Source organism: Acomys russatus, chromosome 8, assembly GCF_903995435.1.
Source record: "Acomys russatus chromosome 8, mAcoRus1.1, whole genome shotgun sequence".
Classification (NCBI taxonomy): domain Eukaryota; kingdom Metazoa; phylum Chordata; class Mammalia; order Rodentia; family Muridae; genus Acomys; species Acomys russatus.
In genome coordinates this window covers 74,599,078-74,624,958 of record NC_067144.1, presented here as the reverse complement: position 1 = coordinate 74,624,958, position 25,881 = coordinate 74,599,078, and the positions used below count along the sequence as shown (strand labels likewise).

At 49.0% G+C, this 25,881-nt stretch overlaps 1 protein-coding gene across 5 annotated transcripts; it reads left to right on the top strand.

Annotated features, from left to right (window-relative positions):
* The first annotated feature begins 6,732 nt into the window (after positions 1–6,732).
* Lca5l (lebercilin LCA5 like) lies at positions 6,733–23,217 on the top strand. Of its 5 annotated transcripts, XM_051150306.1 has the most exons (9): positions 6,733–6,805; positions 8,652–8,983; positions 12,021–12,535; positions 14,026–14,163; positions 18,501–18,585; positions 19,597–19,700; positions 20,036–20,153; positions 20,695–20,805; positions 22,354–23,217. In XM_051150306.1, the coding sequence occupies exons 2-9, from the start codon at positions 8,662–8,664 to the stop codon at positions 23,004–23,006; spliced, it is 2,046 nt and encodes a 681-aa protein (XP_051006263.1). In that variant the 5' UTR covers positions 6,733–6,805; positions 8,652–8,661; the 3' UTR covers positions 23,007–23,217. The 5 variants fall into 5 exon arrangements, with proteins under 5 accessions (XP_051006263.1, XP_051006262.1, XP_051006261.1 ...); XM_051150305.1 differs by lacking the exons at positions 19,597–19,700; positions 20,036–20,153; positions 20,695–20,805; positions 22,354–23,217 and having other exon boundaries at positions 14,070–14,163; XM_051150304.1 differs by lacking the exons at positions 18,501–18,585; positions 19,597–19,700; positions 20,036–20,153; positions 20,695–20,805; positions 22,354–23,217 and adding an exon at positions 15,616–16,037 and having other exon boundaries at positions 14,070–14,163.
* Positions 23,218–25,881: the final 2,664 nt, after the last annotated feature.

Genomic DNA, 25,881 nt, shown 5'->3' with positions numbered 1-25,881 from the left:
CTCCGTTGTGCATTCCCCACTCGGCTGGTGCCCGACCCACGGCTCAGCCTCGGGGCTCTTGGTCAACCCTGCTTACCCAGAGTGCTTTACGATTTGTTCTTCCCCTGACAAACAGTTATTTCTATTCAGGCCACCCTTTTTTGAGCCTGTTTTCTGTCTACACAAATCACCTAGGGTATTCATCCAGTCCCAAAGCCCACATAATGAACCCCAAATATGTATATTCAGCCCCGGCCCCGTCTCTGAACAACACGGGTGGACATTGCCGGATGGCCACGGCGTTTTCAATACCAGCTTATCCAAGATTGGTGCCTGATTAACCCCGCGGCGGGGCTCCTCTCGGACTCACACATGATCCAGCCCGTTGCTGAAAACTCCATTCTTCCACTTGCTGGGACTTTCTGTATCTAGCTTGGCGTTATCAGCACACTCTTTCAAAATACATCCAGAACAGATTCGTAGTTGTGCCGTTTCTCCAAACCCCCGCTGTCACCACGTCAGTGCCCCTTCCCTGCTTGAGCACCGGTCTTTTTATACTAATAAGGTTTTGTGGGACTTGGAAATCAGTGTCTTGGTATGTACTTTTGCCTATGCCACGTTTTAAGGCAAGACTACATAAGCATGATAGGAGTTGACAAATTAAAAGTCGGGTTGCTGGATTCAAACTGTGTAGAGAGAACTTTCAAACAGACTGTCCAGGAGAGCAGAGCCAGGGCTGCCTTCTAACCCTAGCCTCTCACGCCACCCTCAAACCCTCTCTCTCAGTGTCTGTTTCCCGCCCATCTCCCTAGGCCCTGACACCAAGCACACATCGGCGCCTACAGCCTTAAGCCTTAACCACAAACGCGCCCATCCGAGCAACGTCACTTTCACTGTCACTCAGTTACACCCAGCTCACCGTGCATGAGCGGGGCCCGGAAGTGGCCTGAACAGGAGCCTCGTCCACTGCAAACCGCCCCATGAGTCCGGACCTGAGTCCGTCCTTCCCGCTGCCAGCACCTTGGTCCAGGCTGCCCGTTCATGTCAGTCAGTTTCCACAGCTGTAACAAACACTGAAGACAGCAACTCAAGAAAGACAAAGGTCATTTAGAGGTTCCAGTCAATGGTCAGTTGACCCTGTTACTTGGGCCTGTGGCATGGACCACAATCCCTATCAAAGGCTTGTTCCAGGGACCTGAGTTCTCCGTTGTATTCCTTGCAGATTTGTGTCTTTTTCCTTTAAGGCAGAAGAGACCCCTGTGGCCAGTTTATTGCCAACATAGGATTTTCCCCAGACCGTGCGCAATTATTTACCTTTCGGTTTCATTATGATTCCCGGACACTAGTCCCTGACACATCACGTGATTCCGTACACTTCACGTGATTCCCCCCATCACACGACCTGTTGGGATAGTGACGAATGAACACCCAGTGCACACAGGATTAATGTTAGCTGCAAGGTGTTCTAGAACAAACCCGCTGAAATAGAATGAAAATTCTAGTAGGAAATAAACCCTGAGGAAAGGTCAGGTTAGGGGAGCTAGAAGTAGGCACCTCCGATGACCCTAGGTCCTTCCTGGGGGCCATGTCAGCGTCTTCTGAGTTGCAGTCCACGACATTTACCGTCACCTAGTGGAGGCAGAGAGGCACGGCTTCCAGTCCTGAAGGCAGGACTCTGCCATGTCCATGAACTCAAAACTAAATATGAGATTGGCAAATGACCAAAACCCACAAAAGCCAGTGTGTAACCAGCCAAAGGCTGGAACTGGACGCTTTTCATGCTGCAGCTCTCAAAGGGGTGTGTGTGTCTGAGTTCAATTCCCAACAACTACATGGCTGCTCACAACCCATCTATAATGAGATCTAATGCCCTCTTGTGGCCTGCAGGAATACATGCAGGCAGAACACTGTATACATAATAAATAAATCTTAAAAAAAAAAAAAAAAAAAGAATTACAACTGGGGCCTGGATAGATGCTTAGGAGCACTGACACCTCTAGAAAAGGATCCAGGTTCAATTCCCAGCAATTATGGTGATTCACAGCCAGGCCACAGCTCACACCCCTGGGGAATCCAGTACCTTCCAAGGGCACCAGGAACACACGTGATGCATGCAAAACACCCATAACACAAAATAAGTTGGTTTTTTTAAAGATTTATTTATTATAGCTGAGAGGTGGTGGCGCACGCCTTTAATCCCAGCACTTGGGAGGCAGAGGCAGGTGGAATACTGGGAGTTTGAGGCTAGCCTGGTCTACAAAGTGAGTCCAGGACAGCCAAGGCTACACAGAGAAACCCTGTCTCAAAAACAACCCAAAAAACTTATTTATTATGTATACAATATTCTGCCTGCAGGCCAGGAAAGGATACCAGATCTCATTATAGATGGTTATAAGCTACCTGGGAATTGAACTCAGGGCCTCTGGAAGAGCAGCCAGTGCTTTTAACCTCTGAGCCATCTCCCCAGCCCCAAAATAAGTTTTTAAAAGAAGAGTAAATACAACTGCCAATAGCTGATTTCCCTTTGTAAGAAAAAAAGGGCCTCAGTGTATGATGTATATAGTAATTTCCAGTGAAGACAAACACAGACCGTATCTTAATTTTCTATTGCTATGAAGAAACACTGTGATCAAGGCAACTTATAAAAGGAAGACTTTAATTTGGGGGCTTACACTTCCACAGTTAGAGCCCATGACCAGCATGGTAAGGAGCAGGGCCGCAGGCAGACAGGCATGGCCCTGAAGCAGCACCTGAAAGCCCACATCTGAGCCACAGCAGGAGGCAGAGAGAGCTGGTCTCAGAGCTCTCAGGGAGATGTCCTCCACCAAGGCCACGCCTCCTCCAGCAAGGCCACGCCTCCTCCCAGCAAGGCCACGCCTCCCAATCCTTCCCAAACAGTTTCACCAACTGCAGGCCAAGTATTCAAGTATATGAGCCTGGAAATAAGTGTTTTCATTCAAACCATCACAGATAGGTGACAGGCAGACAGACAGATAGATAGATAGATGATAGGTAGATAGACAGATAGACAGACAGACAGACAGACAGACAGATACTGTTCTTATACAAGTGTCTCTGTGAAATTAATGTTTGTCGTTTGTGATATTTTAGGGTTTTCTGAAATATAGTCTTTATTTAAAAAGACACTAGGACATGTCGGAAAGTCCTACCTTGGAGGCTTGATGTGTCCTACAGTGAAGAGTGCTCCGCATGCAGACTACAGTTCATCTCCAGACACCTTAGGGAAGGAGCTTGAAAAAGAGCAACACTGGGAGCTGGAGAGATGGCTCAGAGGTTAAGGGCACTGTCTGCTCTTCCAGAGGTCCTGAGTTCAATCCCCAGCAACCACATGGTGGCTCATAGCCATCTACAATGAGATCTGATGCTCTCTTCTGGTGGGAAAGTGTACATGCAAGCAGAGCGCTGTATACAAAATAAATAAATTAAAAAAAAAAAAAGAGCAACAGGTGTGCAGCCACACGTTCTTAAATAGTTCAGTATATGCTTCTTTCATCTGGTTTATTACAAAATAGCATTGACCGGGCGTGGTGGCGCACACCTTTAATCCCAGCACTCGGGACGTAGAGGCAGGTGGATCGCTGTGAGTTCGAGGCCAGCCTGGTCTACAAAGCAAGTCCAGGACAGCCAAGACTACACAGAGAGACCTTGTCTAGAAAAACCAAAAATACAAAAAACAAAATCAACATAGAAAACAAAGTGTAGAATTGTGACAGTTTGTGTGTACGCCTTGACCTACAAGACTGCTATGTCTTCCTCTGTAATAGATACACAACACAAAGGTGTGCTGTTGCTACCAGCAGCCATCCCTTTGGTCTGGTGCCGTCTGGGAACAAACATCAGGTTCTCCATTGTAGCAGCTGGGATCATTTTGGATCGTGTTCCTGACTCAGGACAGCAAAGAAACACTTGCACTACAGAGACAAAACTGTGCTTCGAGTGAGTAAGACGGACACCGTCGTACTGTAAACACTGCCGAGATGAGCCCAAACGAGGCCCTCACTACCTCAGAGTTGTCAGAGCCAGGTCTGGCAAGGCTTGCTGATGGTTTGCTGTTCTAACCTGCCCCTCATCAGCACTAAAGGAGAGCTCTCTGGCTGTGCCAACTAAAGCAGACCATCTGGGGTTGAGCCGTTATGGGCCATGTACCCCCAAGGTCACATGTGGAAACAGCAGTGAGATGCAGCCTACTGTGTTAGTTCACACTTTAGAGCAGTGTGGTCAGAAATGCATCATCCTGAAATTAGTCTTCAGTCAGTTTACAACAGATCAGTGATGAAACTGGGACCTAGCCCTTGTTGTTCTGCAGGGCCCTGCGGATCTCACTGCTGACTGCAGAGACTGACTGCCAGAGCCAAAACTTGCTCTTAGTTTGATTAATGTTGCCAGTGACAACCAGGTCTCAGCTCTGCCTCCCAGCACAGATGACCCAAAACAGCCACAGTCAGCCACAGAGTACAGACCTTAGCATAGCTCTAGGGCCCTGGAAACTGCAGAATGCTAACGTTCCATCTCTTCAGTGGGTATAACTTGTGCTAAGTGTAAGTACTCCTCCAGTGAACAGTGGGATTATGTTCACATAAATTTATCATAAAAAATATGTTTGGGGGGCTGGTGAGATGGTTCAGTGGTTAAGAGCACTGGCTGCTACTGCAGAAGATGTGGGTTTGGTTCCCAGCAGCACATAGCAGTTCACAACTATCTGCAACTCCCAGGTCCAGGGGATCTGATGCCCAGAATCGCAAATGGCACACACTAGCAGGAACTATGTGCAACTGGCAAAGCCACGCTCCTGCTAGAGCACAAGGTAAATCATAGTCAGCTGTGAGGCAGCCGCTCACCCCACCCCCACCACACACAACACATACACACCTGGGATTAAAACAAAAACACATTCCCATGACATTCTGAGAGTTTTAAAGAAACCAAAGTGACAAAATTGTCACTAGAGATGTCCCGTATCTGATTGTGGATGTCCCGTCTAGCCGTTGCTTAGCTGCTTATTTAAGGAGCTGAGGAGAGTGCTAGTGAAAGGAGAAATGTGGTGGAGGGAGAGTCCTGTCAGTGGCTCTAGACTCTAAGGATTTGGTGGTTTGGTTTTGCTTTGAGAGACAGGGTTTCTCTGTGTAGCATTGGCTGTCCTGAAACTCACTTGAGACCAGGCTGGCCTCAAACTCAGAGATCCACTGGCCTCCTCCCCCTGAGTGCTGGAATTAAATGTGTGTGCCACCACCGATGGGCAATAAACACTCTTGACTTAATTCTTTGTGTAACCTTGGTAACCTTGGTGGTTGTAAAGCTGAGGGCCTCGTGAGTGCTAAGCATGTGTTCAAGGCTGCTGAGCTACATCCCAAGCTCAGGCCCTCTTTAAAGAGTGTTCTAGGCAGACTGACAGACTCTGTAGCCCAGGCTGTTCTAGAACTCACTATACAGCCCCATAGGCCTTGAGCTCATAGCAATCCTCCTCTGTCAGCTCCCTAGTTGGCACAGGGGGAAGGGGGCCTTCCAGGCCTAAGTGGGGACAACCCACCAATACAGAAGTCCTCCAGATGAGCTCAGCTGCTGAGGCAATTTGGTTTTATCGAGACAAGCAAAGATTAGAGGCTAGGCTGTGAGCAGGAGGGAGGGGGAAGGCCAGTTACTGGGGGGCAAGGCTTTGCGGGGGGGGCTGCCAGAGTATTTTAGCCCCTTAGGGTGTCTTTTTCTTATTTGTTTGTTTTGTTTTTTGAGTCAAGAGTTTCTCTGTGTACTCCTGGCTGTCCTCAAACTCAGTGATCCGCCTGCCTCTGCCTCCCAAGTGCTGGGATTAAAGGTGTGTGCCACGACGCCTGGCTCCATTAGGGGGTCTTGCACTAACATCTGTGATTCCTCTTTCTTTTTCGTGTGTATGTACATGGATGTTTTGCCTGCAAGTTTGCCTATGTACTACATGCATGTTTGCCTATGGACCACATGCATGTTTGCCTATGGACCACATGCATGTTTGCCTATGGACCACATGCATGTTTGCCTATGTACCACATGCATGTTTGCCTATGTACCACATGCATGTTTGCCTATGTACCGCATGCATGTTTGCCTATGTACCACATGCATGCCTGCTGCTCATGGAAGCCAGGGAGGGGGTCAGATCCCTGGAACTGGAGTTCTAGACTGTTGGGAACTGCAATGTGGATGCTGGGAATTGAACCCTGGTCCTCTGGAAGAACAGGCAGATGACCTCTTAGCCATCTATCTCTCCAGCCTTGACGTCTGAGAGCCTTAATCCAGAGGCAGCAACAGTTCTCAAGGCAGGACCTTGGCCTGGAGTGCTGTACCCTGCTGCCCAGAAGCATGTGTCTGAGGGCAATCTGTGCTGCCATGGTGGGACGTTGTACTAGCAGCCCACATTGTGAGGCCAGAAAAGGACCTGAACTGTGCAGCAGCATCGTCACTTCACCTTTGACCTGTCAGAGCCACTTGTGTGCAATGAGCACTGTTGGTGCGTGCACGGTCCGTACCTCACAGAGGCAACAGTTAGGTCAGGCCACTATGCTTAAGACGCTTAGTGGGAAAACAAAGTGCACAGTGATCCCACCAGCCAAGGAGAAGCTTAGAGCATTAAGTACATGTGGCAAAAGGCAGAGACAGCTCAGGGAACTCAAAGCTCCCAATAGAAAGTGCTGCACTCCTGTTGCGGAGGCCCTCATGCCGGCTAGACTAATATCTCTTTTGCTTTCTTGATAAAAACAGAACTGAGAACTGAATGGGAAAGCCACGCTTCTAAAGGCGCCTGCGATGGATGGGTCTGCTTCAGTCTACTGAGGAGGTAGGCTGCCATGTAAGGGCTTCCAGTAGCCCGGCCCCTCCTCATGCTGAGCCTCTGCAGGCCAACTCAAGCTAACTGGGCTGAGTGTGCGCACTGGGGCTCTGGGCTGAGTGTGCGCACTGGGGCTCTGGGCTGAGTGTGCGCACTGGGGCTCTGGGCCGAGTGTGCACATTGGGGCTCTGGGCTGAGTGTGCACCCTGGGGCTCTGGGCTGAGTGTGTGCACTGGGGCTCTTTTTGCGTGGGACTTCCTCTTCTGTCTACGTCAGAGTCTCAGTTCACGTAGCTCACACCGAGAGAGCCCACACGTGTCCTCCTGGAACGGCGTTAGTCCACTTCTGCGGTCACTCAGCAGCTCCTCGCAAACCATATAGACCTACCTGAGCAACATGCCTGTCGTCCCAATGCCAGGGAGGCTGAGGCAGGGGGATTAGAGTTTGAGGCCAGCCTGGTCAGAATTAGCAATAAAGATAAAGAAGCTTGCCACCAAGCCTGACAACCTGAAGATGCCCAGATGAGCTGGTTCTAGCAAGTTGCCCTCTGACTTCCAACTCATAAATAAATGTTAAAAAAAATATTTTAAATGACGCTGGGCTGGATTTCCAATCCCTTCAGAACAAAAGGAACTCACTACTTTTGTCTTTCTTTTCTTTTATTAAACATAAATTGTGGCCAGCCTAGGTTATACCTTTAAAGGGACAATGGTTCAGCAGTTAAAAGCACTTGCTGCTCTTGCAGAGGGCATAGGTTAGGTTCCCAGCATCCATATGACAGTTCACAACCATGTGCAACTCCAGTTCAAAGTGATCTGACACCCTTATCTGGCCCCCACAGGCACTGCATATGTATGGTGCACAGACACACAGGCAAACACTCATATACATAAAATAAAAATAAATAAATAAAGCCAGGCATGGTGGCACATGCCTATAATCCCAGCACTCTGGAGGCAGATCTCTGTGAGTTCGAGGCCAGCCTGGTCTACAAAAGCAACTCTAGAAGAGCCAAGGCTACACAGAGAAACCCTGTCTCGAAAAACCAAAATAAATAAATAAATAATAAAGTAAATAAAGCTGCCAATGTTATTATCAGATATAGTTTTATGTTGCCTATGAAAATTATCAAAGTTTGACCCCAAGGTCCTATATTTCTTTTTTTTTAAATATTTTATTTACTTTTTAATTTATGTGCATTGGTGTGAGGGTGTCAGATCTTAGAGTTACAGACAGTTGTGAGCTGCCATGTGAGTGCTGGGATTTGAACCCAGGTCCTTTGGAAGAGCAGGCAGTGCTCCTAACCACTGAGCCATCTCTCCAGCCCCCAAGGTCCTATATTTCATGTAGACATAATACAAGACTAAATTGAAACTGTTCCAGAAAATGCTTTTTAATAATACATTGTTCTGAGCTGGGCTGGTAGCTCAGCCTTTAATCCCAGCACTTGGGAGGCAGAGACAGGCAAATCTCTGTGACCTTGAGCTGGCCTGGTCTACATAGCAAGCTTCAGGCCAGCCAGGGGTGCACAATGAAACCTTGTCTCAAAAAAAGGAAGACAGAAAATCCTGTTTCACATTCTTTTTTTTTTTTTTTTTTTTTTTTTTTTTTTTTGGTTTTTTCGAGGCAGGGTTTCTCTGTGTAGCCTTGGCCATCCTGGACTCACTTTGTAGACCAGGCTGGCCTCGAACTCACAGTGATCCGCCTGCCTCTGCCTCCCGAGTGCTGGGATTAAAGGCGTGCGCCACCACGCCCGGCTTCTGTTTCACATTCTTAATTAGCCATTACAGTAATGCAGCACGGGTTCATTTTAATGCCAGCAGCCATTAGCTGAAGCAGCCTTTGCTTTTCCTAGGCTGTGGACTATGTCTTTGGCTGATACCACAAAAGCACACACAGATGAGCACTTCCCCAGCCTGGCACCAGGAAGCACCCGGAGGTCTGCAGAAGGCAAGAGCAGCCCGGATGCTGGCAACCTGTCACGGAACAGCCGGGCTTCCAACGGGAGCGTGGATTTCAGCAAGTCCCAGTGCTCGCTCCGAAGCCTGGCTTCTCTCTATGACTATTCGGAAGACTTTCTTTCGGACTGCTCTGAAGCAGCTGCCAGCAGACATCAGTCAGAGCAGCCTCTGGGGCAAGAAAAGGAGAAGAGAAAGAATAATACTTCTAAAAACCCCCAGCCTAAAGGTAAGAAGCCAGACTTCCCAGCTAGGCTGGAACCCTGGTCACAGTGACATCCTTGTCCAGTTACAGGTGTGTGTTCCTAAATATTCCAGATATGAGTGAACTTCTATAGAAGGAATTGGGAATAGAGATAATTATAAAACAAGAAGCTATAGCCTTGTCCTCAAAGAGCTGCCACTCTGAGCCTGCTAGTAGGGGTCCTGGGTGGCCTCACCACAAGTGTTTGGTACTTGGCTTCACCAGCTTTTTGCCTTTGATCTCAGCTAAAGAATCAAAGTTTGAACTGCCAATGAAATGTCAATGTCTTGTCTTAATGCCCCAAGAAGACAGTGTCCCAAGTATGGTGAGGATATTGACAACCTTTCAAAACCAAAATCACGTAAAAGGCTGTTAGTGATGTCTTTTCCTTGTGGCCTTTTGTTTTGTTTTGTTTTGTTTTGTTTTGTTTTGTTTTGTTTTTCTGAGACAAAATCTCACTGTGCAACAGCCCCGACGGCCTAAATCTCGATTTGTAACCAGGCTGGCCTTGAACTCACAGAGCTCCACCTGCCTCTGTCTCCCAAGTGCTGGGATTAAAGTGGGAGCCTCCACACCGGGCTCCTATCCAAGTTAGTATTTGCCTGTGCCACCCTCCATCTCCTTCCTCCTTTCCCATGCCCAGACTGGATGTTTCAGGCAGTGGCCAGGAGTGTGTGCTCCTTAGGCAGGCATGGCTGGACCATCAGAACTGACGGAGAGCCAACTGTCTGAGGATCTCCTCTACCCCGTCCCCCTGCCTTTCCCCAGCCAGCTGCTACCAGAGGCGTCCAGGCCTCTCTGCACTGCAGAACATCCGGGAGCAGCTCACTCTTCCAAGATGTGTCTGTGAGCCATAAGACATTGTGTGCATCTGGGGTCTACATGTATTTCTGAGCTTTTCCAGGGTAAAATCAAAGGACTGAAGTGGGGCAAGAATGGACCGCTCCAGGCCCAGGCCCTGTCAGAACAGGGAGAGCTCACTTGTTGTTTCATGCTGAGATGTGGTCAGGAGTCTGGACCATTTCGAAGCAATGGCATAGCAAAGGACATCATGGCTAGGCAGGCCCTGCCGTCACAGAATCCTAGGGCACATCTGAAATGCACAAATCTTTGAACATCCAGCCTCTGGGACCAAAACTGACTTAAGGGGAGGGAAAAGGGCTGGAGAGATGGCTCAGGGGTTGGGAGCACTGACTGTTCTTCCAGAGGACCCGGGTTCAATTCCCAGCACCCACATGGCAGCTCACAACTGTCTGTAACTCCAAAATCTGATACCCACAAACATACATGCACATAAAATAAAATAAATAAATTATTTAAATTAAAAAAAAAGAGGACAGAAAAACTTTTGACCAGAGGCTAGAGGTGACTCAGCAAATAAGAGCACTTATTCCTGCAGAGGACATGGGTTTGTTTCTCAGGGCTCATGGTAGCTCACAACCATCTGTAATCCCAGTTCCAGGGAATCCAACAGGCACACATACATGAATGCAAGTAAAACACTCATACACATAAAATAAAAAATAAACATTTGTCTAAAGGGCATTATCTCAGAACCTACTGGGAGAATGGTTATGACCTGAAGGTAGGAACTCAAGCAGGCAGGAACCTGGAGGCAGGAACTCAAGCAGGCAGGAACCTGGAGGCAGGACCTGATGCAGAGGCCAGGGAGGAGTGCTTCTTACTGGCTTGCTTCCCATGCCTTGCTCTGTCCTTTCTTTCTTTCTTCCTTTCTATTTTTCCTGGGGTTTTTTTTTTGTTTTTTTTTGTTTTTGTTTTTGTTTTTTTTTTTTTGAGACAGGGTTCTCTGTATAACCCTGGCTGTCTTGGATTTACTTTGTATACCGGGCTGGCTTCAAACTCACAGAAATCCACCTACCTCTGACCCTGACTCCCTGAGCACTGGGATTAAAGGTGTGCGGTTTCAGCCTGCTTTCTCATAGAATCCAGAACCACCAAACCAGGGATAGCAACACCCACAATGGACTGAGCCCTCCCCCATCAATCAGTAATTTAAAAAATACTTTTTTAAAAGATTAATTTATTTGTGTATTTAAGCACTCTATTTGCATGTACGGCCTCATAACAGAATAGGACATTAGATCTCATTATAGGTGGATGTGAGCCACCATGTGGCTGCTGGGAGTTGAACTCAGGACCTCTGGACTAGTAGCCAGTGCTCTCAGCCGCTGAGCATCTCTCCAGCCCAAGAAAATACTCTTTAAGAGGCTTGCCTACACCCTGATATTATGGAGACTTTTTCTTCTTTTTTTAGTTTTTTGAGACAGCCCTGAAGGTCCTAGAACTTGATCTGTAGACCAGACTGGCCTTAAACTTACAGAGAACTGCCTGCCTCTGCCTCTAAGTGCTAGGACTAGAAGGTGTATGCCACCACTGCCTGGCTAGAGGCATTTCTTAATTGAGGGTCAATTAAAACCTCAAAATATGACTTTAGCTTGTGCCACGTTGACATAGAACTATCCAGTACAATGGTTTTGGTTTTTTTTGAGACAGGGTTTGTCTGTGTAGCCTTGGCTGTCCTGGACTCACTTTGTAGACCAGGCTGGCCTCGAACTCAACAGCGATCCAATCTGTCTGCCTCCAGCACCACACCCGGCTCAGCACAATGGTTTTTAACATAACTTTTGTTCTGTTATGTTGGAGGGATATAGGAATATGCCTCCACACCTAGCAGGATATTTTGAGTAATTTTTATTAATAGATATCTAAACACAGGCTTGGGGAAGAAGAGGTTTTCCGTCCATTCTGTGTCCCTTCAGGCTGTATAGCCTTGGATGCCTTAAGCGTTCAGCTGTAGAGCAGATGTGACTGGGCAGACCACCTGGGCAGTGAGACACGTACGTAACGTACGTAGCTAGCGGCAGGCAGATTCGGGGAGCCTCTTTTGGCCTCCTTGTTCCAAGGTGCTTCCGTGTATGTTGGGAGGAGGTGTTGCCACACTTGTGCACATTTTACGCCTGTGTGCGGGGCTGGTACCCACCTGCACTGTCTGTTCACACAGGCCGGAAGGACATCCCCGCTGGGGAGAAGCATAGCTGGACTGCTTCACTTCTCAGTTCTCAGATCCAAACGATTGCCAAAAGACGAGACACCATGACACATCGAATCCTGTCAGCCAGGCTTCATCGGATCAAAGAGCTGAGGAACGAGCTCGCTGACGTGCAGCGGAAGCTGGAGGCCACCGTCATAGAAAACCAGTTTCTGAAGCAACTTCAGGTTAGGCACTCGAAAGCCATAGGTAGATATGTGAACTCACAAAACAATCTGCCCCAGATCACAGCCAAGCACCAGAGTGAGGTGAAGAGCCTCAGACAGCTCCTTCGGAAATCCCAAGAAAAGGAGCGAATCGTGTCTAGGAAACTCCGAGAAACTGACAGTAAATTGCTGAAGACCAAAGACACCTTGCAAGCCCTGCAGAAACTTTCAGAAGACAAAAGCCTTGCCGAGAGAGAAGAGCTGACTCACAGGCTGACTGTTCTTACAGCCAAAATGGAGGCAAATGACAAAAAAATACAGGTTTGTATCTCAAAGTTCTAGTATTGACAGAGGGTGCACACCAGTCACAGCCATGGCTGTGACGCAGCTGCACACAGGGAGTGACTGTGCCTGCCCTGGTGAGTCTGGGGCCACACAGAGCATCTCCATGAGCCAAAGGTCTAGTGTATGCTGTAGGAGTCTCCCTTTGAAAGGATCGCCTGCTTCAGCTCCTGCTGGCCTCCCTCACTGGAGTATCGTGTCTGTCTGTCCAGCCCCTGTGCTCATGTCGTCTCTCCTCAGCCTCATAGATTAGACTTGTTTCTACACAGTTTTAGTTATTTAAAAATAGTGTTTCTCAGAGTAGAAGAGAAGGGGAGCTGGGCATGGTGGAGCACACCTGTGATCCCAGCACTCAGGAAGGCAGAGGCAGGAGGATCGATGTGAGCTGTAGTCCAGGCCAACCAAGGCCACATGGAGAAACCGTGTCTCAGAAAAAAAAAAAAAAACAAGAAATGGGGAAAGGAAGGGATGACAACAGAGGGGACAGGAAGGGAGGGGGAGAGGGAGGGGAGAAAGGAGAGGGAGGGAGAAGGGGAGAGAAAGGGGAGGGAGGAGGACAGGGAAGGGGGGAAGGGAATGGGAAAGAGAAGGGAAGGGATGGGATGACAGAATTAAACTGTCTAAAGAAAGATGGATGGACCGATTTTCCTCAACAGACTCTGGCTGTCAGAAGCACGGGGATGTCACTAAAAGGCACAGTGGGGGAGCAGGCCGTAATCACACAGGGGGGAGCAGGCTGTAATCACACAGTTCTGCTGTTTACATGATCCTCATGGACACACGTGCCAAGGTATTCTTTAATTCTTTGGTACTCGATGGCGACAAATATATTCAGGTAAGTATTAGATTGTTTCACCCACATTTTCAAGACACTGTTCTTCTGGGAAAGTCCTCTGCTGTCAAAGAACACTGTCTTCCCTGGAACAAGTGATAGGCACCAACAATACCAACAATACCAAGTGTCCCCATACACCCAAGACAGCATCTGGGGGGCTGTGCACCTGGCAGGCCCACCCCTAGCATGTGCCTATTGTCCCCAGCCTTACAGTCAGTCCCACGGCAGCCCTCATGCCTGTCCTCTAGGAGGCTCTGGCTCCACGGCCTGTGCTGTCTCTAGAGAGGAGCCATCTGCAAAGACGCAGGAGGATGCACTTGGGCCCCACTGTTCAGCAGGACCCTGGTTGTACTTACTGGGCTTTCAGGGTGTGTTTGAGTATTTTTTTGTTCCTGTCCAGGGTTTGTAATGTACATTGGAACATTGGGGTGGAAAGATTATTTATTCTCTAGACCTGAGATCTGGGACTTTCTGGCTGATATTTCCATTGTTTTGTTCTGGTTCCACAAAGTTCTACCATCTCCTAACCCAGTGATGAACTTTGCCCCTGTCATAAATGTAGCTCGTTTCATTGCAGTCAATTTTCATGACACCCCGCTGGCTGCAGAGTAGTTGAAATATATACTGTTTTCAGAACTTGGAAAAACAGATGAGGCTGAACAACCGATCCTTTGGTAGGCAGCTGGCCAAAGAAAATCGCAAGACGTTGGCAGCTCAAACAGCGACAAAGACTCTGCAGGGGGAAGTGACACAGCTGCAACAGAAGCTTAAGGTATTTCCTCCGAGACAATGAGAGATCTGCACACAGGTCTGCAGTTAGCAGGGAGTCCAGCCACTGCTCACTGACATTAGAAAGACTCTCATTTCAGCCAGCTGTGGTGGTGCATGCTTTTAATCCCAGCACTCGGGAGGCAGAGGCAGGCGGATCTTCAGAGTTTGAGGTCAGCCTGGTCTTCAAAGTGAGTCCAAGACACCAAGGCTACACAGAAAAACCCTGTCTTGAAAAAACAAAAACAAAAAAAAGAAATACTCTCTTTTCATACGACAACTGCTAACAACAGCACATTCTGACATTTTAGTGTATTGCAAAATAAACTTTTAAACTTAGAAATCAAAGCACTGGGTATCCACAGTACATCTTAACGCCCGTATGTTCACTTGATGTCTTACTTGTGACTGAGATGCAGCCCAGTGGCAATGCATTTGCATGGTGTGCATGGTGTGCATGAGGCGCCTGCAGCGTCTCCTAACAGATACAAAACAGAGATGGTGGAGACAGGGGGATGAGTACTTGGAAGTCACCATTAGCTAGAGCGTAATTTTGAGGCCAGCCCTGGCTATGTGAGACTTCTATTTCAAAAAATAATAGGGCTGGCATGGTAAAGGGGCTTGCAGCACTCGGGAGAGAGGCAAGCAGACCTCTGAATTGGGGGCCAGTCTACAGAGTGAGTTACAGACAGCTAGGGCTACAACCGTCTCCAAAAACAAAACAAAAAAAATTACATGTTTATATATGTGTATGGAGGATGAAGGGGTGATGTTTATCTGAGCGCCCATCGAGCCTAGAGAGAGGTGTTGGATCCTTTGGAACTAGAGTTAGAGGCAGTTGTGATCCTCCTGATGTGGATGCTGGGGACAGAACTCAGGTCCTCTGGAAAAGCAGCAACTGCTCTTCCCCACTGAGCCATCTCCCCAGCCCTGTTTTTATTTTATAGTCGTGTAGACATACATTTGTCTGTGAGAGCATGGGCTCGTGCTTGTGAGTATAGTGCCCGAGGAAGTCAGAAAAATACATCAGATCCTCTCAAGGTGGAGTTACAGCCATCTGTGAGCCACCCAGCATGGGTGCAGGCGCTGACCTCGGGTCCTCCGCAAGCCGCGTGTGCTCTTAACTACTGAGCCATAGCTCCAATCTCCACAAAAAAAAAATGTATCTTTAAAAAAATGATAATAGGGTACAGCTGGAAAGATGGCTCTCAGTTAAGAGTGCTCAGTGTTCCTACAGAGGGTCTGGCTTTGGCTCCCAGCCCCATGTGACAGCTCACAGCGACCTGGAACTCTCGCCTTCTCCTCAGCTCCTCAGGATCTGGCATGCACGTGGCACACATAAACTCATGCAGGCACACACGCACATTTAAAATAATTAAATAATTAGAATAGACACTTCTCGAAAGAAGAGAGATACAAAACATACAAAAATATGAAAAATGTTCAATATCTTTAGCCATCAAGAAAATGTCTGTCCGCATTGCCATGGGGCTGACTGTTGCTACCACAGGAAAACGCTGCTGACACTGTGGAGTGGGAAGGTAAAGTGGGAGCCGCCATGGAAAGCAGTGAGTTCCTGAGAGAGCTGAGAAGCTAAGCATAAGTCTTCACACACAGACTGATTGTTATTCCCCTTATAGGTGAGGAGCACGTGGGGGTGGGAGTGTAAAAAACCAAACCCTAAAAACATGCCTGAGAACTCCAAACACTGTGGACCAGTGAAGGGTACAAAAACATCACTACAATGAGGGGTGTACAACACACTCACCCCACAAATGAAGACATCAGCCTTCCATCCCCCGGCTGCTCATCAAGAGATGACAGAGCTCCTGTCACTTTCCTTGGGGCTCCCACTGCTGCCCACATCCCTCTCAACCATGGCCAGCTGAGCTCACCCACTGGTCCTGTGCCTTGGGGTGCGCGCACACGTGTGCAGAGACCAGAGGTCGACGCTGAGTCTCCTCTCTCTCTCTACCTTGAGACGGGGCTCTCACTGAACCTGGAGCTCCAGGACCCCCTGTCTCTGCTTCCCAGGGCTCGTCTAGGGTTCTAGGCTGTGCACTGTGCTTATGTGCAGGCACACACAGCGTAAAGTGCACTGTATGACCCAGGTTTCCCAGGGACACTGAGACTACTTGGTAAACCACAGAGCGAGGCTGACATAGCTAATAAATTCTGACCCTGAGGAGATACAAACCTGTCTGATCTGTTTCTAACGAGTGGCCTCATGACTCCCAGTCACCACCAGTGGCCATCACGTGATTTGCATTTGTGAGTCAAGTCATCTGGGCAAATGAGTTTGACCTGTAGGCTTCCCCCACATAGCCAACCCTGAGAATGAGCCAGGGGCAACAGAACAGAAACTTAAGGGCGTCAGAATCAAAACTGTTCACATAATTATGTTGCATAAAAATTACTTGCAAACGTCAATGGCTTAAGAAATGACATTGATTTTGTTCATAGTTTAGGCAGGACTTGACAGACAGCACATCTGTGTCCCTCTGCTTGAGTAAGGGTGACTCACAGGCTGGGTCATAGACGTGCCTGAAGTCTCACTCCTGTATCTGCAGCTAGTGCCAGTTAACAGCTAAGACCCTAGATACCTTGTTGGCGGAACACATCAGTGGTTGAGCCCCAAGGAGAAAGGAGGCCTGGGAGAGGGAGGAGGCAGCACACTGCCCGTAGGAACTAGCCACACAGGCACAGAGCATCGCATCTACCTCCACCATGAGCTGAGGCAGGCAGCAATCTCTTAATACGGAAGAGCTCAGGGACCAGAAATTGCACCAATTTTAGGACACTGTAATCTACCACATAAACCCAAATTCTTATTGTGTGGTCCGAGGCCAGGATGTCTGTCTCTGTACACTAGCCTCGTTTTCAGAGTGATCTCCACAAGCCTACGGCCAGCTCCACAGCATGGGGCTAACTGTAAAGATGGGTGTCAGCCCCCACAGCACCGAGTGAGACGCTGAGGCCCAGGCTACGGGCTAGGCTGGGCAGCTCCTACCAGGACGCGGCCTCATCCCTTCAGCCTTAGCTGACCTCCCCCTGGCTTCCATGGGTCCAGGTTATCACAGCCATACGTACGATGTTGGCATTTCCAGCCTCTGGGATGATAAAGATTAAGGTATGAGAAAACAGGAAGTGGAGAAATGGGCCATAATGCTTTGTTTCTGGAAACATACATTCTAGAAAAGATAATGTTTCTTATCCATGTATATGCATCTCAAAATGAAATTTTATGATTAAATAGAGCATAAAAAATAAAGGACTGGAGCGACACCTGCCAGGTTAGGAGCACTGGCTGCTCTTGCAGAGGACCCAGGCTCAGCACAGCGCAGCCTCTATAATCCCACTTCCAGGGGATCAAATGCCCTCTTCTGGCCTCTGCAGTCACCAGGCTCGCACGCGGTGAGCACGTATATGCATGCAAGCAAAACATCCAACTAAACACTCATAAAAATATATACTGAACTTTTTTAAGAGTAGAAAGCCTGGGCTGGAGAGATGGCTCAGAGGTTAAGAACACTGACTACTTTTCTGGAGATCCTGAGTTCTGTTCCCAGCAATCACATAGTGGCTCACCACCATCTAGAATGTGATCTGACGCCCTCTTCTGGCCTGCAGATGTACATGCAGACAGAGCACTGTGTACATAGTAATAAATCTTAAAAGAAAAGCGTGGAAAGCCTATACACTAGAGCTCAGACAGGTTTCCTTCCCTGACATTTCTTTGTCCTCAGACATGAGGATGGAGATGAGCTGGGAGGCGGTGCTGGAGCCCAGCAGGCTTGTCTCGATGGATAACGCCAGGACATTAGGCTCTTCGTCCTTTTCTTACCCCACAAGTTAAGACTTTGAAAGCTTTTGCCATGGCTCAAAAACATTCCTGTTGGGGTTAGAACCGAGCAGTAGCCTTGTTCCAGGCCTCACCCTCCCACACCCGTGTGCACAGCCCTGAGAGATGTGAGGTGAAAGGCTTGCTCTCTGCCACCAAATTACTGTGGCCACCAAGTATGGGGAAAGTGACTGAGGCCTGGATTTTGATTTATTTGTTTTAAATTTCAGCAGCCAAGAAATGGTCTAGCTAGCCGGGCGTGGTGGCGCACGCCTTTAATCCCAGCACTCGGGAGGCAGAGGCAGGCGGATCGCTGTGAGTTCGAGGCCAGCCTGGTCTACAAAGTGAGTCCAGGATGGCCAAGGCTACACAGAGAAACCCTATCTCGAAAAACCAAAAAAAAAAAAAAAAAAAAAAAAAAGAAATGGCCTAGCTGATACTGCTCCTCTGAGGGCTATAGAGCAAGGGTTTGTGGGAAACTGACACTGTGCTCTTTTCAGGAGAAGGATCATGAGCTGGAAATTAAAAACATCTACACTAATCGAATACTTAAAAATTTACATGAAAAGGAAGATTACCCGAAAGGTATACTTTAGTCTCTTCTGCTCACAAATCTATGTTTAAGTATCTGGGCGTATCCTCCTAACATAGGCAACGCGGTGGACGCTTTTGTGGTCATAGAATGACAGAGTGCTCCTGCTCCTGCTGGGCTGAGGTGAAAGGGAAGCAAGATGGCTGCCAAACGCAGCTCTCTAAGGAGATCTGTAAGCCAGTATGCAGGTCTGAACATGATGTTATCCAAGGTACATTTTATAACAGGTCCCTGCATCGGGGTCAGTGGATTTAGAGAAATGCTTACTGCTGTGCAACCATCACTCTGGTCAAAATCACATCTCCCCCAACACCCAGGAAGCCCCCTCGGGCCCTCGGCAGGCCTATCACAACCGTGTAAACCCTCCTTCTAGACCTGCACACCTGCAGATTCCCACACAGCGCTGCATGTACTGGCTGCCTTTGTTCAGCGGGGTGGCCCCACGCAATGCTCCTGTCCAGCACCTGCCCTATAAGACACACGTCACACGTACTGCACCTCCGCCCACCCCACCCCAGCCTCTGGGTCTGCTCAGGGAAGGCACAGCGGTAGGAGCAGCCAGGTTTGCTTTCAAAGGTGCTGACCTCCAGCCTTTGGCCTCCATTCACTCTGGACTATAACCCCAAGTAATGCCACCAGAGAAGGCGGTGCGCCTGCTGTCGACGGGACAGCGCTTCAGTGTGTACACACCACGGACAGTCTACCTAGCAGGTATCAAGAGCCCTGGCATGCTGCGGCAGTGACTCGCTCTCTCAGAACAGCAACATGGACATCTCATCCTAGCCCGTTTCCCTGCACACTGTGATGCGCGACACCTCTGAGGCCTAGAATGAGACAGAATGGGGGAAGGTGGGAGCGGAGAGCACGGCCGTGCGCTGACTGTTTATAATAAGACAGAATGGGGGAAGGTGGGAGAGGAGAGCATGGCCATGTGCTGCCTGTTTATAAATGTCTCCTGTACAGTGCTTCCTGGTTCTGCTTCTCACAAAAAACCTTTTTTATAGTTTCTTCAACAAAGTCAGTACAAGCAGACAGGAAAAGTTTGCCATTTGTAAATATGAGACACCAGGAAACCCAAAAGTCAGACGTCCCTCCTTGGACAATGAAGGTACGAGAACTCTGAAATCTTGCATTGTCAAAAAACATCTCAACAAAAACAGAATAACTGACGGGGTGTGGTGCTGCAGCACGCCTTTAATCCTAGCATTTGGGAGGCAGAGACAAACAGATCTCTGTGAGTTAGAGGCTAGCCTGGTCTACAAAAAGAGTTCCAGAATACCCAGGGCTACTACACAAGAAATCTGGTCTCTAATAAAACAATAACAACAAAAAGCAACTAAAAGCAGTCACTTAATTGTACACAAAAACCACTGTTTATTCTAAAATATAATTTAAAATTATCTACACCCAAAAATGTGTTTTTACTAGTTTTCTAAATTACAGGGTAAAAAGACAACAGGAAGCATTGGTCATAAAGAAAAATCAACTGAAATAAACCATGAAATTTCCTACTATACATGTAAACTACCAAAGCAAGAGGAGTCTAAGAGGAAATATGAAGGTAATCTGAACTTTAAAGTCTCCTGCCAGGCAGACAAGACCTCCCCTGCAATCCCAGCAAGGGGGTGGGGGCACTGAGGCAAGGAGAGGACTACAAGTCAGGGACCACTCAGCAGGCAAGGCCATGGATTGTTCTGGAAGACACAACATCATTAGCTCCACAGTCAGGGCTCCTTGCCTTAGATCCAAGGCAGGTGACGGTCAGAGAATGAATGAATGGCTGCTCAGGGCATCCAAACCTGAGACAGCAAGATTAACTTCCAGCTCCTGAGAGCAGGTCACAAAGCAAGCTGCTTCTGTGAGTGCAAAGAGGAGGAGCCTCAGCCAGCCCAGGCTGCAGACTGCCTGAGCAAAGTCAGCCCTCCAGGCCTCAGGCCAGGAGGCCGATCCCTAGCTGTCCTGGTATAGCGCAGCCCTGAGGAGAGAGGGGGTGGGGGCCTGTGGGCTGGGCTGCTGCTGGCCTGCCCCTGGGATCTCCCATCACCACCTGCTTCTCCGCTGAATGACCTGTTTACTAAACCATGTCCTCCTTTTTTGCACAGCAAATGCCGCTGCCTTAACAAGCACATCACCTCCTGGAGCGTCGTGGGGCCAGGCGGCCACTGAGCAGATCTGTGCCGTTCACCTAGAATGCCACTCTTCAACCCAGACAGGTGATTAACAACCACTTAGGTATACATCCAGAGTCCTGGGCTGGAGAGATGGCTCAAGAGGTTAAGAGAACTGACTGCTTTTCCAGAGGTCCTGAGTTCAATTCCCAGCACCCACATGGTGGCTCACAACCATCTATAATGGGATCTGACGCCCTCCTCTGGCCTGCAGGGGTACATGAAGGCAGAGCACTATGTACATAATAAATAAATAATCTTTAAAACAAAAACACTCAGAGCCGGGCGTGGTGGCGCACGCCTTTAATCCCAGCACTCGGGAGGCAGAGGCAGGTGGATCGCTGTGAGTTCGAGGCCAGCCTGGTCTACAAAGTGAGTCCAGGATGGCCAAGGCTACACAGAGAAACCCTATCTCAAAAAACCAAAACCAAAACCAAAACAAAAACATTCGGAGGCCTGAGGCCTGAGTAGAAGGCCTGGCAGGGCTATATTCTTGCTGTGAAGTTAATCAAAGTTCACAGCTTTGGCAGCCTTGCCTGTAAGGCCACTCTGATGTAGTTCAGTGGGGACATCTCCAAATGTGCATCTCCAGCAGTCAGTGTTCATTTAATTTTTCCACTTATTTTTAAGCCCGTTTGGACAGTTTATTTGCTCATCTGGTACCTTCTACTTGAGCATATGCCATGGTGAAGCATGGTTCGAGGCACACACACATCACCAGCTCACATTCTAGTGCAAACTGTCATGCCTCTAAGGCCACTTGCCCGCAGGTTCCCAGAACCGCCTCCGCCAGCTGCCACCCTGGCACGCTTACAGTGCTGGAACTAAAACTTGCTCGCCACATCTGCAGCCCTGCACCCGTCTCTCTGTGCAGGTTGTTCCTAGCAATGAAGTGCTGGGCCTAAGAATGTATTCACTTGAGTTCCACTAGAAACTGCCAAATTGCTGGAAAAACAAAAGCACAAAATTGCCAATATACATGCCCATCAGCTTCTACTGAAACGATGTCCCAATCTGGTGAGCAGGAAAGGCTCTTGTTCAACTTACTTTAGTAGGCTCGGGGGAAGAGTTCCTCAGCATCTGTGCATGGATAATCATTTTTCTTCTTTGCTAATTCCCATTTATTTGGGATGCTCCATGAAAACTTGGCAAAGCCCCTCCATTAGTGCCCTGCATGTTTGTCTCATCTGTCATTTCAGTGACTTACCTGGAAGTCTAGGGCAGATGGAAATCCACTGACGTTTCTGTTTGGGGCTGGGTGGTTTTAGGGAGTCAGGTCGTACATCCAGAATTACACCCTCATCGGCAAATCCACTCACTTTCGCATGTACGTAAGTGCTGTGAGCACACCGGTGGAGACCAGGGCACCGCCTCCGCCTCGCTGCCTGAGCCAGTCTCACTGCCCCCTTTCCCAGCCAGCAACCCCGCAGTGCCCGGGCCAGTCAGCACAGCTCTGCCCCAGCCACGGGATTTTGCTGTCTAGTGCCTCAGCTTGCACCCTGAGCCACTGGCGCCATGGGTGTGTGTTAGGGTGAGTGTCCTAAAATCCATTCCTTGTTTGACCGCACTCGATGTTCAATCTTTCTGATGCAGATTCACCAAAGGAGGTCGAACACCCAAAGCCACAAGCCTCTCTGGAAACCATTAGGAGGCAAAAAGAGGAAAAGGAAGAAGATCAAGAAAAGAAAGCTATCCCACCAGAAGCAGAGCCCATTGCGAGGGGGAGCGAGGAGCCCGCTGCGGCGGGGCCGGGGGCCCTGGCCAGGGCAGCAGCCAGCGAGGTGGCCGAGGTGGCCCGCGATGCCGAGCCCGGGCCTGGGCTGAGCAAGACCCCGCGGCCGCGGAAGCACTATTCCTTCACCGAGGCCACCGAGAACCTGCACCACGGGCTGCCCACATCCTGCGGGCAGGCGTCCGGCAGCCCACGCTGTCGCCACGGCATGGGCAAGCACCGCGGCGAGCAGGAGCTGTCGCTGGAGCCCGGCGGCTACGAGCCCTCCTTCGGCAAGGCCGCCAGGGCCACGGCGGCGGCGGCGACCTTCCGGGACAGGAAGAGCAGCCTCATGGAGGAGCTGTTCGGCGCGGGCAGGGGCGGCGGCCCCGCGGAGGGCGAGGCGGCCAGCAGAGCCCCGCTGCTCGGGCCCGGGAAGGCCTTGGCCAGCAACGCCTTCGGGGACTCCAAGGCCACCACGGTGCGGTCCATCCAGGCCTCGCCCACCGAAGGAAAGAGGAAAACAGTTATTTAAATACAGCAGTACCTAAGCATTCTGGTTTAGGTACTAGTTACTTATGAGCCTTTAATCTTATTTACCATGAGGGCTCACATAGTTTATGTTTTAGTAGTTGGGTGGACTATGGGTAATTTCTGTAATTTGCTTTATTGCTATCTAATAAAAAAAAACCCACTGTACCTTGGTCATATGGTAACATTTAAATATAAATCTACATCTGCATTATGAAGGCCTACTCTTTTTTGGAAGACCTGGAGAAGTGGGACTCAGTGACTCTTGGCCAGTCTAAGGCGTACACACTTCTGTCAGCAAGACGGTTGTCACAACTGCATGGCAGAGGCACTGGCAGCAAGATGGCAGCAGACACACATAGACAGCACCTGGATCTAAGCTTGGCCTGGGTCTGCGCGGCCTGCCTTTGTGAGCCCCGCCCCCGCGCCTGCATAGAAGTCTGTACTTTTGTTATTGAGATGCATTATTATAATGACCGTTTATCTTAATCTCGTTCTAAAACAACTGTATGTCAAGCTCGCTGCTCCTGTGTTTTGTCTGTATTCCAGCCTACACTGTGTACCTGCCTCCATTTAATCCTAAGAGAAACTTACTGTCTACAACTGCTCAGTCTCCAAATGCTTATGGGCGAGTGTATATTAACCCTTTAAACACCGAGAAGAAGGGCTGGGTGCGGCCCTGTGGCACAGAGGCTGTGGAGGCATGATACCGATGGCACATGCTGGGTACAAGCTTTGTGGAGGTCCTCGCCTGCCATCTCTCAGCACTCGGGAGGCAAAGCCAGACTCATCTCTTGGTTTGGGCCAGCCTGGTCTTCGTGGTGAGTTCCAGGCCAGCCAAGGCTGCACAGTGAGATTTTAATTTAAATTTTAAATTTTTAAATTTTTTTTCAGATTTTTTTCCTTTTTTAAAATTTCTAGAAGTTTAAATGCATACGCACCGACACTCATAAGCACGGCCCACCTTGGAGAACCCTGAGAAGCCAGCGACAGCAGAGCCTGGGCACTGCCGAGCTGGAGAGAACAGAAGCGAGCATCACGCTGCACTGGTTCCTTTTTAAGCCAATGTTTATTACCCAATTTTAAACAAATACAGTTTTGGGGCAAAAAACACAGTGATGTCCCCTACTCAGTCTTACATACATTACACACGTGGGAAGTGTTAACAGTCTTACACACGTTATGCATGTGACAGCCCTAACACCCGGGAACAAACTAACCCTCCAGTCACTGTTTCCTGCAGGGTCAGCTGAGACCACAAATCCTGTGAGAGCCACCGGGTCTGGGTGCTTTATTCTGAGTACTGTTCCAAGTGGCCTTGGGATGCTGCCCGCAGCTGCATAAGCACCATTCCAGACTGTGGCAACACACACACACACACACACACACACACACACACACACACACACACACCAGAGCTGTAACTAACACACACATACACACACACACACACCCCAGAGCTGTAACTAACTAACACACACACACACACACACCCCAGAGCTGTAACTAACTAACACACACACACACACACACACACACCCCAGAGCTGTAACTAACTAACACACACACACACACACACACACACACACACACACACACACACACACACACACACACACCAGAGCTGTATCCCTGAAGGGAACCCAGATTCTGCAGCAGGTCTCCTCAGATCCTGAACGCAACTGCCGTAGCCCAGGTATTTCCTGCGTGGGGAGGAAGCCGGAGCTGGCAGGCAGGCAGGCCTCCTGGCCATGTTAGCTAAGCCTACTGCTGCCCATTTGTGCCTTTCATAAAAACAGCCAAGAAACCTTGGTGCCATGTAGATCTGCAGTGTCAGTGGATCCTCAGGCTGCCCTGGTGGTACTCGGACTGACAACAAACCCAAGGGCCACACTTGGCCTGGTCACAGTACAATCAGCGTAACAAGGAGCTACTTAGGAAACACAAGAATATAAATATGATCCTTCAAAACCCGTGGCTATGCCTTCAACGCCAGCAGCTGAGAGGCAGACAGGGGATTTAAGTTCCAGGTCAGCCCCGTCTGCACTGTGACTCCGAGGCAGGCAGAGCTGTGCACACATGTGGTGCTAGCACATAGCTTTTCTGGACTATGGTTCCCCAGAGTCAAGTACCGCAGCTTGCAGCCAGCGCAGTGATGGATAGTTCCTGCAATATGGCTGTCAGGACAGTCACGCTAGCCCTGGCAAATACTACAACTAGGAAAAGTGCTTCAAAAACAGACGTGGCATAGCGGCATACACTTTTACTCCCACCATGTGGGAGACAGAAGCAGCTGGTCTCTGTGGGTTGAGGCCAGCCTGACCTACATACAAAGTTTCAGGACACCCAGGGCTACATGAGAGACCTTGTCAGACTTGGCAGAACGGTGGCTTGTAACTTCATAAGCCTAAGGAGGCTCAGGCGAACAGATCAGACCCCACCTTGCACATCTGCTCCACTGTATACAGCATAAACACCCAATGCTTTAAAGACAGACATAATTTGAAATGCTTTAAATAAATTTTAAAAAAGAAATGCTTTAAATAAAAACAATATGCCGTGGTCTTGTGAACACATACAGGAACCACCATGAAAAATTAATAGGCTTAGGTATGTGACAATGCTAAGCTGGTCCAGCAGATGACAAAGGGACAAGCACAAGCAGTGTCCACTAGTGTCACTTCAGCTGAGCTGTGTCAGACAAGAGGTGGAGTTTTAATAGTGGTATGCAAAGTGTGTGTTTTCTAAAATTAAAAACGGCACCCTCGGCCTTGATAGAGAAGTCCGTGTTTGCAGCTGCCGATGGAATGAAGCCACGGCCAGACTGACCTCAGCGTGCAGACGCCATGTGGCGGTTCACAGTCCTTATGGATCCAGAA

Excerpts from the sequence above, each read along its gene's own strand:
- Lca5l (XM_051150306.1), top strand. The coding sequence starts at position 8,662 with ATGTCTTTGGCTGATACCACAAAAGCACACACAGATGAGCACTTCCCC. Across the intron at positions 14,164-18,500 it reads AGCTGCAACAGAAGCTTAAG|GAGAAGGATCATGAGCTGGA; the intron begins GTATTTCCTCCG and ends TGCTCTTTTCAG. Across the intron at positions 18,586-19,596 it reads AAAGGAAGATTACCCGAAAG|TTTCTTCAACAAAGTCAGTA; the intron begins GTATACTTTAGT and ends CCTTTTTTATAG.